The following is a 13,914-nucleotide window of genomic DNA, read 5'->3' as shown; positions in this document are numbered from 1 at the left end:
TAGAAACATCACAGGGCTACATGGCTGCTTAAGTGATCACAGAATCCAGGAAAACAGTAAAATAAATTATGGGTCCCCATCTGTTCACAAATATCTACAGAGCATTTTTACAGGAACAGATGCATGTACTTCAGAATGCACAATATTAGAGGTCAAATCCAGAAATTTTTCTTTCATACCAATCTATTTGTTTAGAAATTAATTCTCAGCTATATGCTCTGATAACTTATACTTTATTTATATGGGGGAGAGGATATATGCAGGGAGGTCGGACTAGATGACCTTTGGAGGTCCCTTCCGGCCTGGACCAATCTATGAATCTATATGTGGATTATCTTTTTCTATTGGTTATATGTACATGAGCAATTTTTTCTCTATTATCCGTATAAAAGAAGAGATCATCTATTTATATAAATGAGTGCTCACTTTTCTCTTTGTAATGAAACTGCAGGTGCAATTGTGATTACAAGTATGAGAATGTACTTTCTCTGTCTAGATCTCCTCGGCTGCAAAAGATTTCTTAGAAACTATATGGCACTAGACACACATGAAAAGCACTGCAAACATTACATTGTCATAAACTGGCATGCCATAGATAGAATTATTTTCCTCAACTTACCAAGCAATTTTAACATTCCTGTTTGTCCTGTATACTTGTAACAGTTTAGAGAGAGCAGAACACAGATAAAAAAGAAAAAAGATAAGTGTCAGAAGAAATTAGAGAAAAACCTTTTATTGAAAGCTATAGAGCTGATTTTTGAAGTGGCAGTAGTAGGCTGCTTGCAAATGGTATTGCCCTTTAATTAACTTAGAAACTCAGTGATAAAAGGTGGGACTTTACAAATCAAAGCATTTGTACAGTTCATTCATTGGATTGTTTTGAAGAAAGGTATCTGCACCCAAAGCCTGAGACATAGACTAAACTTAGTACTCATCCACCTTTTAACAACTGTATCATTTCTACCACCAGATGTAATTAGCAATCATTCCTTAATAGAGGCCAAGAAAGAGTAGAAAAGCATAGATGTTACAGAACACAGCAAGACAAAGACACAAGTGTACCAAAAAAGTACATGGAAGGTGAGACCTTCTTCTTGAATTACAATATGCCTGGTGCCAGCCCACATTGCTATCTTACTATTAAGTTTAATCAGGTCAGCCAAGTTTTTGAGGAATAAGTACTTAAGGTGTCCATAATCAATAAAACACACTGTAAAAATTAAACTTCATTCTTGCTGCCAAAATTTGAGCAATACACATTAAAAATTTCTAATAAAAGTACTTTTGTAAAAGAGCCACATTGTAAATTCAGAGTAATTTTGCAAATTCATTACAGCTAAAGCAACTATAACCAAGCTATTAACTTTAAGGTGACTATCAAAGTCCTCTCTTTTTCCTCATACTGTACCATTTTGAAAAGTGACAGTTAATATAGATGGATCTACATTTATCTTAAGTACTTCTGCTTTCAAAATTTGATTCACAGCCTGCTCCACTGAGCAGATGGCAGGAGCACATGACGGTTTCAAGTAGCAGACTATGTTCAGCGCAGCCAAGATGTGTCAAACCTTTTTGGTTGAGGTACAAGCACAATAGTAACACATCTTGGGTAAATTTCACATGGAAAAGCTGACAGCTAATCCCTGTAGTTTCAATCAATTGCAGAACTGGGGAATGTATGCACCAGCCTCAGAGACTACAGCTCTTCTATCAGGCAGAAGTGACAATGATCTTAGTTTGTCTACAGTGGAGCACGCTCATTAAAGGAATGGTTGAATTTCACCCAGCCAAGCCAGCAACCAAAGTCAAAAAGCAAAGTACTCATGCTTTAGAATGACAAGAGCTTGTTCTGTCCTCATCCTCTCTCCTATAGGTATTACAGAGGACCAGTGTTTAAATCACTAGTAGGAGCCATTACAGTTACTGGCATTTTATAATGCAATTTCTTACCAGAATTTTCGTATGCTTCGAAACTGAAATCAGGTTTCCTGTCCTCTGTCACGTGGTCGTAAGTGATGTGTGGAACAGTTAACATCCTATCTGGAGAAGAAGGCCCATTGTCCTTGTCTAACTTAAATTTCTTCTTTTTAACCTAAAAATGCACATACATTAAGTTACTCAAACCAAGCAATATTTAGTTGTCTCTTCAGTAATGTCTTCAATAATAATGCAGTCCCCAATGAGCTATAACCACCCAAAAGAGTGCCGACCAATTACATTTTCCTGATGCTACACTTTGCATTTCTCTGTAAGATCGCTCCCCATCCCACCAAAACTAGCTAATCACTAGAATTCTGCACATTGTCATTAGCACATCCCTTGCCTGCAGTAAAAAAAAATAAAATTGCTAGCTCTGAAAAAGTTTGTATAAATAAAACTATTCTAGAATATCTTTACCCTTTTATGGATGCAATAAATCATACTTTCAGCAAAAAGCAAATTGATATATTGCTACTGAACTTCGATGAACCTGGGAAGATTTTTGCACAACACCCTGTCCTTTCAACTCGAGACTACTGTGCAATACTCTTACAATAGAGAGAATGCAGTATTATGTAATCTAAAGATTCTGACAAAGGGGCTTTGTTGATGTTTTTTTAAACAAAAAAATTCTTAACTTATGGAATCAGTTGATTTGAAAATACTACTATATATAGGCACAAGATGTCTTCATCATAGAAGTTTAGAAAGCCAAAAAATCAATAGCCAAGAGAAACAGCAGATTTGTTGTTGTTTTAAAAAACCAATTAAAAGTTACTGTTTTGGAAATAGTAATTTTCTTTTTTCCTTTGCTTATAGCTTTCCAAACAGCAGCAGTAAGTTACTGATTGATGTGCCTGAGTTAGTTCATTATTGCTCTTTTCCAGACCCATAGATCCATTAAAAAACTCAAGCTTGGGAACTGAAGGAAATTAAGTTATAGTTCAAAATTCTTGCATAATGAAAATCCCAAAACTGAATTGAAAATGAAACTCTGAAACCAAGTAACAATCTATAAAACAAACACAACACATAGCCTCTAGAGAGTAATAAAACTAGGAAATGTTAGTTACTGGTACCATCACTGATTTCTTCGGTTTTGGACTGGGTGACAGCAAATGATAATTTCTGGCAGGTTTTCGAATGTATATTTTCCATGTAGAAGAGTCCGGGTTTTCTGCTGCATAGCATCTCCATGCAGTCTAGAACAAATGTTTTAAGCAACAGAACAATTAACGCAGTCAGATTTGTAGCTATCTGTACTACAAAGTAATTTCCAAGTAGCACATCAGTCATTCTTTGTTTAATAGTATTCTTGAATTTCCTCCCTGGAAACATAAAATCTGCATGGTTTAGAATCCTATTTAGTAAACAGAAACCACCTAGTTTGAACTGGGCAAACCAGAAAGGAAGATCAGTCATTTCAAGTGCAACTTTTGTTCGCTTTAGCAACAAACAAATAAGAGAGAATTCTAAGACTGGACTCAAAAGATTGGGATGGAATTTCTTGCTCTGTCCCAATTTCCCTCTCTGAGCATTTTGCCTAATGCATCCTGTGTTTCAGGCTCCTACTCAGAAAGCAAGAATTGTTCTTCCCTACCTCACAAAAAAATCCTAGGAAATCCTACTAGGAAAAAAATCCATTTTGATGTTGTCAGTAGTATTCATACAAAGAATTAAGACTGAGAGCATGAGGGAACAGCACCAATGGTTAACCAGGAGTCAAAACTCAAAACCAATCCTCCCTCCTGCCAACCACCAGTGATTGAAGTACTGTGTTCTCAGACAAAAAGGAAGAAAGGCAGGGCTAGGAAATAAGACCAACCAGAAACAAAACACTACTGCATTCTCTCTTAAATGGGTAAATATATCAGAGTTAATTAATAATTAGTCTCCAAATTACAACGGCAGAGCTTCACTTACACACTACATGAAAAAAGGACACACACATACATATCCACAAAATCTAAAGTGGAAAAGGCCAGAAAACACTAGAAGAAAGAAACAAAGCAAGGCACAATGACAGAGGAAAACAGACAGCAGTTGGAAAGTAAAGGATCAGACAATCACGGTATAATTCTCATCATGGTTAATACATATACTGGAAGAAACAACTGGACTCTAGAAATAAACAAGAAGGAATACAGGAAAAAAGTATCACTCATTTCAGCTGTTGCCTTGTACTTATTTCATAAACTTCTTGGTTTAAGAATAATCTTTTGCAAGTTATTAAATTGCACCTTTAGAAGTCTGATAAGATTAGTAAATCATAATTATCACTATTAATAACAGGTAGTCAGGAACTCATTGTCTATCCTCCATTCCTCCTTAACGTTTCAAATGGAGCCAAGTACAACATTCTGGACTTGCAATCACAGGCTTCTCAATAATTTTGGGTTGATTTACCAAAAGAATCAGTGGGAACGCTAAAAATCCATTCTTTGCAAAACCATACCTTTTTCTGACCATGCAATCCAAATGAAATGCACTGAGTCTGAAGACTTTTGGCTAATCTCTGGCTAGGACCAGAGCCCTAAATTTAAACCTTCTTCACATTAACTCTGGGACTGTTTAGTTTCAAACATAAACTTTACAGTTAGCTACTGTTTCCATAAAGAGCCTGACCTGGAAATCCACATTCACTCATGAAGCTAGAAAAATAAGTCATATGAGAATGTAAAAATGATATGGCTTCAGTGTACATCTAGATTTCTTTTAAATTCCATGCTTGTGCTTCTAAAGCTACATGCAGATACCGAGCGATGGAAGAAAAGCAGCAAAAGCCTAGAATGAAACAATATTAATACTTGTCCAAGGTGAAATGCTGGCTCCACTAAGTAAAGGATAAAATCTCACTGACCTTATTGACACTGAACTGCAACTGTACTTTTAAGAGAGGGGATCAAAATTTGTCTCCCTGTTATCCTACACAAAAAGACTGGTTTTTCATAACCCCAGTGGTTCCCAGCCACCTATCCTGGAGGTGAAAAGTTCAGGCAAGATTTTCCTCCTCTAACATTCTGACTTAATTCTTCTAAATTTGAGATTTTTAAGAATTTATTTGTCACATGGAAAATGCAGCATATCTGACATTTGTCTTCACCAGCAACAATGTATTTTTCAAAAGTACAATTTTATATGAAACCCCCTCTCTGTTTTTCAGGACTGACAACATAGAATTTCATAACATTTTCCACAGGTAAACTGTTCAATGACTAGAGGATAGCTTTCAATTTTTATTTTAACCAGCTGAATTAAACAGTTTGCACTGATGTGGGAGTGAACTTTTCCACTCATTAGTTTAGTTTAAAGGTGGGATTTCCAAAACCATTTAAAAGGCTTGCATTTGTAACTCCTATACAATTTTTAATGGGAATCAGGCATGGAAATACTGCCAACAGTTTTGAAAAAAAGCTGGAAAGAAATGCAGGAATGCAGGATGCAAAATGCAGGAAATCAGTACCTGTATGAGAGAGGCAGCAGCTGGAATTTGGCGGTTGAAATGCTTCTGTCTTTGTTTCTGTTGTACCTTTAGGGCAAAGCCTGAACCAAGAATTCCCTACAGGAAGAAAGAAAACATTTTTTTTTTTTTTTTTTTTTTTTTAGGGGGAAAAAAAACATGTATAAGCTTGCCAAATTATATTGTATTAATAAACTTCTATTCAGCATCATAAAACTCAACTAATTATTTAGAGGAAATGACTTAATACTGTTAAGTTTTAGACTCAGTATTACTTGTTGAAACAAACTATGAATGCTATCATGCCCTCATCCAAAGCCTATTTAAGTCAGCTGGACTCAAATGCTAAAGAGCAAGCAGAAATGGTATTTCATACACTCTAAAAGCCTCGTAAACGCTTGTGCAGGGGAACTACACAATGGGGAGAAATATTAACCTGATGTGCTTAACTTCATCTTTATGACAAATAAGGTTTTGGCATGGCATGATTCAGGTCACAAGAAAGCCCTTTTAACTGTAGTGTGGTAATTTCTATTTCCATATGTTAAGCCATGCTGGGAGGGGAAGACAAAGAAGAGGAAAAGAAGTATTACAAAATAGTCGGGACTTCAGTGAGTTCAAAACAAGGCCATCTAATCCACTCTCAGGACAGGGGACATGGGCTAACGGTACTGGATTGTGTACAAGCTGAAATAGCCTCCAAACATAGTACAACTATTAAGTCCAAAATTAAGTACAGAGCGAGTAATTTATGTAGTAATTAACATAGCTATAGACATATTTAACAGAGGTTTTAGTAACAGATAAAAATGAGATCTTCTATAAATTAGCTTACATGACTACACCTACTCAACAAAAGCATAATTCATTTTCCACATATGGTGTCAGAGCAGCCAGTGATCTTGGCTCAACCTCTGAGAACTGTATTAATCATCAAGTGTTTTGAAAGGAACAGGAAAGGCCCTTTCTATTATGTTCATTTAGCAAAGATCAAAGAGTTAATGATGCTCAAACACCGCTTATTTGGGAAATGAAGGATCCAGAACCCATACCAGTTGTGTTTAGCCACAACAATTACTTCTGACTGATGCTCAGCCAGCTCCCCTTATTTAAAACAGCAACAAGGCAACAGGCAATAGTTACTACCTACCAGCTATTTTCTGCTAGAGCTTCAAATCCTAAATTTCCCCCTTGGGCCAACTCACAAGAACAAGTTAATTCAATAATAAAAACACACTGATAAAGGGGCATTTGTTGTTGTTTTACTTCTACAAACAACTAGGGAAATCTGACAGGTAAACACAAAAGCATTGCTGTGAAGGTGGGGCTGCTACACAATTATTTATAAAACATTGCTAGTATTCAAGACTCAGGAAAAAAACCCAACTCTTCAGCCAAAATAGTAGCTTTTGGCATTTTTCTTACAGATCATTTAATTTACCAGATCTCTTTTCTAAACAAGGAATAAATGTGAAAGAGATTACAAATGAGGAAGGGGAAAACATGCTTTAAAGGTGAACTGATGTTGGAGAGTCTACAAATCTACATTTAATTACCCTCCTCTGCAAAAGGTTGCGTATCTTTAAAATAAGCAGCTAATTTTAAAAAGCTACTGGAGTTTTAATAGTTACTATTTCATGTTGTGTAGGATTTTTGTGACGGTACTAGCATAAAAATATTCTTATCATCCATTCTGTTCTTTTCCCCACCACTACTACACTAACATCTGCTAAAACAACTACTCGTATCAAAGAACTGAAAAACTTGCTGAAAAATAAACATTTTAACAGCACATTTCGGGTTGCACAAACTTTTTAACGACACAATTCAGGAATATTGCTACTTTTGTGAAAAAAAAAAAAAAATACCCTTAACTACCCTTGGCACTGAACATTTTGGATTTTCAGATCACAGGCCAGGTTTCACTGACTTTGAATTTACCTTTGGTACTCAAGTGCCTTGTTCCTTGTTAGAAAGTATTTGGGACCCTGTTTTCAGTGCAAACAAAGTGCCACAACACCTTTATGAGCTCAGCCCTGGGTCACTTCTGAAAATGGGACTTTGATCATGGACAGATGCTAATTTGGCAAAGAGCTGCAATCAGTGTCCCTGGCTGCTTATTGCTGTCTCTCTGCAAGCGACGCGTTTTCTGCAGACTTGCTACAAAAAGAATGTGTATGAGAACTCTACAGTTCAGTCTGGACCTAGTCAGCTAAGCAAGCTATGAGTGAATACCTTAAAAAGCCAAAGCATCACAAAGTCCCTGGGTCCAGAAATAATTAGCTTGAGAAATCACTTTCTTTACGATTCTTAGTGAGAAGAAAAAGTATTTTGAATTAAAGATCTCTTTCTCAAATACATACCAACTCTAGTTTGCATACAATAAACACTACATATTTACTTTTTTTAGCTACCTATAGAAGCTCTTCTCCTTCTACAAAGTACATATATTTTAACTACAATATAAAAGTTGGATACAAAGCTTTCATAATATCAGGTTAAATGAAAGGTTAAAGAATCAATAACAAAAGTTTTCTCTAACAACTAATGTTCCAAGACCAAATTGCCAGTCAAAGCACAAGGTAACCTACCGCAGGTAGTGCAAAAAATGAAATTGCGAATACTGAAAAACAAGACGCAATGGTCTTTCCTATCCAGGTTTGAGGAACTTTATCCCCATAGCCAATAGTTGTAACAGTCACCTGTAAAGAGAAAAACATAAAGCGTTACAGCAAATACTAATGTAGCAGGTTTGGGTTGTTGTTCTTTCTTTTTTTATTATTTTAAAGAAACATTAGTTGCATTCCTAACTCTGCTAATGACAGTCTGTATGACATTAACGAAGGCAGCTCTCCTCTCCAGGTTTTCTTCCCCATCTATAATAGATGGAAAAAGGTACAGGAAATTGAATTACAATAAAATAAATGTTTAAAATCTTGTAAAATAAACCCATTAATTTAAGTCTTCATGGCTGAGGCAACTTTACAGCATATGAAGTTACTGGGATATGGGCTGCCTGCCCACATCACACTTCCCTTAGGGGGAGGCAGACAACTGTTCTGAATTGCTGCTTTTATTTATGGGCAGGAGATGTTTGCTGAGAGTATTATAGGGCTGTTGCATAGAAAGTATATACATATATATATATATACACACATACTGTAACCATGGACTATGACTGGGGTCAGACATGAAGTATTCTAGAGAATAATATTGGTATAAATAGCAAGAAGCTGAAAAATTTCCATGGAGTAAAGATCCTGAAAATATAGTCTAACAAATCACTAATTCATATAATACATCAAGAGCAAGAACAAATAATTTAATGCATACACACAGGAAACATCTGTTGAGTTTGGGTTTCAAAACACTGAAGTAAAGATTACCACCACGGTGATGTACCATAACAAGGCTTAATATGTCATTATTCGCATGAGGTCAGGAAAGAATGGATTTGTTTGAAGCAGAAGGATACATTTGGCATCTGAGAGCAATTTAAATTCACCTATGTCACAAGCTATTTCTGAATTTGGAAATTTGAGCAATTTTTATCTGTAACTTGGAAGAAGGCTAACCAAATTAGAGCATGTGAAACTACATGAAGCTCTCAAGCAGCTGAAGAACACTTCAGTTTCTGGCTGTCCAGATTTTCTTCTGACAGTATGGGCTTCAGCTGCCCAGGACACAGAGGATGCTAGCCCCAGACAATAATATCCACAGGCCATCCCCACCTTGTCCTGCAGTTGCTCCTAGCTCACCTGTGTGCTGTAATGCTGACTAGCCAATGACTGCAGAAATGCAGGCAATGCCCAGGGCAGCATCTCTAGGGGAGGAGAGAAGGAAAGGGCAGATCCATAGAGGCAAGATGTTTGTTAAGAGGGTGAAGGGATGGAGAACCTGGGTTTGGGGAAATAAAAGGCCATGACAAGTACTTCAGGAAAAGTCTGGCTGCCTGCCACTTCAATAATTGTCCATTCCTACTAAAAGATGAGGGAAATTCTGTGGATGTAAGTTCCAACCTCAGCTGTACCTCAGGAACACATGAAGCAAGCCATCTGTATTCAAACTGTCCATCTTCTAAGCAACACCATTACATGTCTGTCAAACACATGACAAAGGGACAGCTCTAGCTGCTTGAGCTGGTGATGTTACAAGGGTTTTCTGCAAGTTACTGATATTAAACACTTTCAAGTATTAGCATTTAATTTTTAATACAAGTTTTTAAAATGTGGCTTATTTCCAAAACTGCTTCCTATCCCACAAAAGTATTTTAAGAACTAGTAACATGAGTTAAGTACCATTGCCTGTATTCCTGTAATTGTTAGTGAAATATCACCTTAAATTCAGGGTCTGATGAGGAACTGAAGGGTTGATGATCTCCTTACCTACATAAGAGGGTCAGTTAAAAAAAAAAAGCCTAATTAAAAGTTTCTATTCAAAAAATATGCTATAAAAAAGGAAATATAATTATGGAGAAAGCAATGGCCTCTAATACCTACTTATATAACAGATTATGAGAGAAGGTAGTGGTTTATGCCTCAGATGTTTTTAAGATTTACAAATCCTTGTCATTGAAAAGTTTTATCAAGTATTCTGTGTTACAATCTTAACGTCATGTTTAAATATATACATTAACTAGAAATGTGAAAAGAAATAGGTGCTTTTGAGCTGACTGAGGTATAACTGAAGAAAAGTTCAAGTTCATATACAACTAAGAAGTACTTGTCTTCTCTTTCCCACGACCACCCCACTCATCCCTTCTGAATTGGTCTGTATGAAACATCAGTGACATAAGAAAAGCATTTTCTGTGCTGTTTGTTTAGGAGTTTTTTTTGTTTTGTTTTGTTTTTTTTTTTTAAAAAAAAAAAAAGAATGAAGCAAAAAACATTTTGGAAATTGGGTTGCAAATCATAGTGTGTGTTTAAGTTAACATTTTTCTCTGCCCTCATAACTCTAATCCATCTACAAATGCATTGTATTCCAAAATTACATTTTCTTTTTTCCCCAAGATATATGCTGTTGAAACCTTACATGCCAAGTTTCTGCCCTAAATGAATTTTTATAGCCAGATTATAACCCCCTAAAGAGTACAATACTAATTTTACAGTTGTAAAATAGGATCTTATAATGGAAATATTGACTCAACTTCTACTCTAGCATAGTAAATATGTTGGCATAATGAAATTAAATTGATCCAAGAGCTCACACATTAAATTTTCATTGCAAAGCAGCATGGAAAACTAATTGTTTTAATTAGGAAAAAAAATCATATTCATCCATTGACTATTTCAGAACTTTGATCTGATGTACATCACCACAGGCTTTGGTACTAAGACTAATCTTGTTCCTATTAAATCTGCATCACTAGTCTGAAGGAGGAAATATAAAGCAAAAATCCACACAGCAAGAAGAAACAGTAACATTTGTCAGCACTGACTAGGGAACGGATTTTATTCAAGACTATCAGGCTGAAGTGAGCACAGCAAATTGATCAGGTGAGTAACAATGTTCTGTTGATGAGCCTAGCAAAACTTTGGATAAACAGCTACAAAAGAACGTATGATTCAGAGGTATTAAAAAGGCGGACATCACAGGACTGAAGGACCAAACACAAGCTAAAAGATTAAAAAAGCCAAGCATTAAAGCAAATAAGGGAAAGTCACCTCTTAGAAAACAGCCTATTTTTTTTCCTGTATTTGCAACACTGCAACTTCAAAATCAATTGCACTAGGTATTGTTTTGCATACCAAATACTACTCAAAATTTTCTGACCCATTCACAATACCCTTCTTGATTAAAGCAAGTAATACCAGAACAACATCGACTGATATATCAGAAACATTGACCAGCTCCAATAGCAAATTGCAAAACGGTTTGAATGCTCTCCTGTGTGCTTAAGTGTAATGAACACATTAGAAGCCTTTCTACTGCTTCACATCTTATTCAGTCAACTGCATTCATGCAAGTTGAATATAAAGTAGAATCTTTCCAAGTTGCTGAAATCCATGCAGCACAAGCACAAACCCATGCTCTAATTTCACTGCGAAGTATGCGATCTGTATAAAGCTAAAAAAAACCCCTAGTGACCTTTCAATATTTTGAATTTTCCAAATGACAATATACGGATGTTAGTGATAAGAACCGATTTACATGACAGAAATTCCACTTTCCGCTCGCAATCCCCTCTATGTACTTTGCAGCACTCTGAGAAGATTCAAGTTACATCCTTCAGATCAACAAGATAAGAGACTATGTTCTGCAGGACGCAAATATTTTGAAACATTGTAATTAGAGTGCAATCCAAAGCTGAAGAAAGAACTTTCTGGTCACGACTATTATACAAACATATAAGGGGATGTTTGGATTCTTTTTCTTCTAAAATTTCGAAGTCGTTTTCATACAGTTATCATTGCAGGCTCACACCACCATTTTTCAGCCAGCTGAAGTACATAATTGAGACACAACATCTGAAACACTTGTAATAACTTAGGATATGAAGTAAAATAGAACTACATATCCAAGAAAAGAAAACCAAACAAAGAATATATTAACTTCAGTGTCATATCTGTTAAATAACAGATCCTCAGTGCTGCCGAGCCATAGCTTTTGGATCTTATTTCAATACCTCCTCAAGGTCTCATTTTCAGCCCATCTGTTCTGACCAAATTACTGGGCACTCTAAACCTAATCAAATGGTGGCCCAAACTAAACGTCTCCACTTGTGAGATCTCATAGATAAAACTAGAAGAACCTTAAAAGAAACAAATGATGAAAATTAAGTTCACCTAAATTTGCAAAGTCTGTTCTGTGCAATGAAAAAAGGGACTACAGCAGCTTAACCAAGTCAGTCAGAATACAAGGGTTGAAGGGGTTTTCTGGTTCTCTTCCTAGTTTTTGGCTAATGCAAGTCAGCCACATTATGTCATCTCATTCACTAACTCTTGAAAACACAGCTCCATTTGAAAAGGAATTGGCTTTCCCCTTACTGTTCCTGTTGAGAGGTTATTCCAGATGCTTTTGATGGTACTAGACATTCTTGTAGGCTCCCGTCTTCATTTCTGAAAGATAAGTTTCCAGCCTTTTTTTTTTTTGTTGTTCCACCATTTCATGGTCTCAGTTTATCCCCCTCCCCTCTTCTGTTGTCTCACTCCTGCAGTACACAAACCTGCAACACAGCATGCTCCAAAGGCTGCTGAATCCCTTTCTCTCACAAATAAAAGCTGTTTTCACTTGTTTTTGTAAAATAGTCTATTCATCCCCTGAATCATCCTGGCAGTAGTTCTCAAGGATGACAAGATATAGGATGGAAACTTTACTGCATAAAAATGGGGAGAATTGTTCGTTATTAGTGAAGGTATAGGCAAAGTGTTGCGGTTCATCTGAACTTTTTCCTTTTTTTGCCTTTCCCCTAAAGTACCCCTACCAAAACCCAAAGGTAACTAAATTAGGAAAACATACTCCAGCAAAAAGACTTGAAACCTCCCAGGAAGATGGACCTCATAGGAGGTCCAGATCTTTGTATCCTAATCCATCATCAGTTGTTTAGATTTTACTGTACAGCGATACCCACAGTCTTTGGGAGGCTGCAGGCTGCAGTATGCCAGCCCTTCTTGGCTTGCTGCTCAGATGAATGGGAAATGGTGGGAGGTCTGCTGGCCACCATCAGTCACACGGCTGGCAAAGTCAACAGGCAGCTCTGCCTACTGGACTTGATCTCACCAGTTTTGAACTCAAGCACGTATAGGTCTTAATCTACAGCAGAGGAGTTTCTCTTATCTAGACCTTGCTCAACAGACCACTCCTGTACAACAAATGTCAGAAAGAGCAGCCAGTTTAAGTAGTATCCTATACATCTCAGTGTGATACTGAAGGAATTGCTGGGGAAAGTTATCAACATATACAGATAGTTTGACTGCAATTTCTGAGCTGTTCACAGAAATGTGGTAGCTACTTATTTTCCATTTAGTATTAAAACTCTTTTAAACCTCACAAAATATAGTAATTATACTGAGAAGAAACAGCATTATCTAGGTACAGGGGGGAAAAAAAAAAAAAGAATGCTTAAGCATATAGGAGGTAGCCAAATATCTTAAGAGGGAATCACAGAATTGCCTGGGTTGGAAGGGACCTTTCAGATCATCTAGTCCAACCATCGACCTAACACTGACAAAAACCATCACTAAACCATATCTCTAAGCACTATGTCTACCTGTCTTTAAAATACCTCTAGGGATGGTCACTCAACCACTTGCCTGGGCAGCCCATTCCAACGCTTAAAAATCTTTTCAGTGTAAAAATTTTTCCTAATAGCCAGTCTAAGCCTCCCCTGGGGCAACCTGAGGCCATTTCCTCTTGTCCTATCACCGGTGACTTAGGAGAAGAGACCGACCCCCACCTTTCTGCAAGCTCCTTTCAAGTAGTTGTAGAGAGTGATAAGTCTCCCCTCAGTCTTCTTTTCTCTAGGTTAAACAACC

The 13,914-nt window shown here is 36.7% G+C and overlaps 1 protein-coding gene across 2 annotated transcripts in view; it reads right to left on the bottom strand.

Moving 5' to 3' along the window:
* Positions 1–13,914, bottom strand: part of KCNQ1 (potassium voltage-gated channel subfamily Q member 1) — a 360,582-nt gene that overhangs the window by 242,386 nt on the left and 104,282 nt on the right. Inside the window, exons 7-11 of one of the 2 annotated variants that reach the window (XM_074148536.1) lie at positions 8,032–8,142; positions 5,444–5,539; positions 3,060–3,182; positions 1,951–2,092; positions 620–646 (exon numbers count right to left, since the gene is read on the bottom strand). In XM_074148536.1, coding sequence (XP_074004637.1) covers positions 620–646; positions 1,951–2,092; positions 3,060–3,182; positions 5,444–5,539; positions 8,032–8,142 — 499 coding nt within the window. The remainder of the gene's footprint in view (positions 1–619; positions 647–1,950; positions 2,093–3,059; positions 3,183–5,443; positions 5,540–8,031; positions 8,143–13,914) is intronic. The other variant, XM_074148537.1, reaches the window with a different exon arrangement.

This window comes from Numenius arquata, chromosome 6 (assembly GCF_964106895.1).
Source record: "Numenius arquata chromosome 6, bNumArq3.hap1.1, whole genome shotgun sequence".
Classification (NCBI taxonomy): Eukaryota; Metazoa; Chordata; class Aves; order Charadriiformes; family Scolopacidae; genus Numenius; species Numenius arquata.
This window is presented reverse-complemented; position numbering and strand designations above follow the sequence as displayed.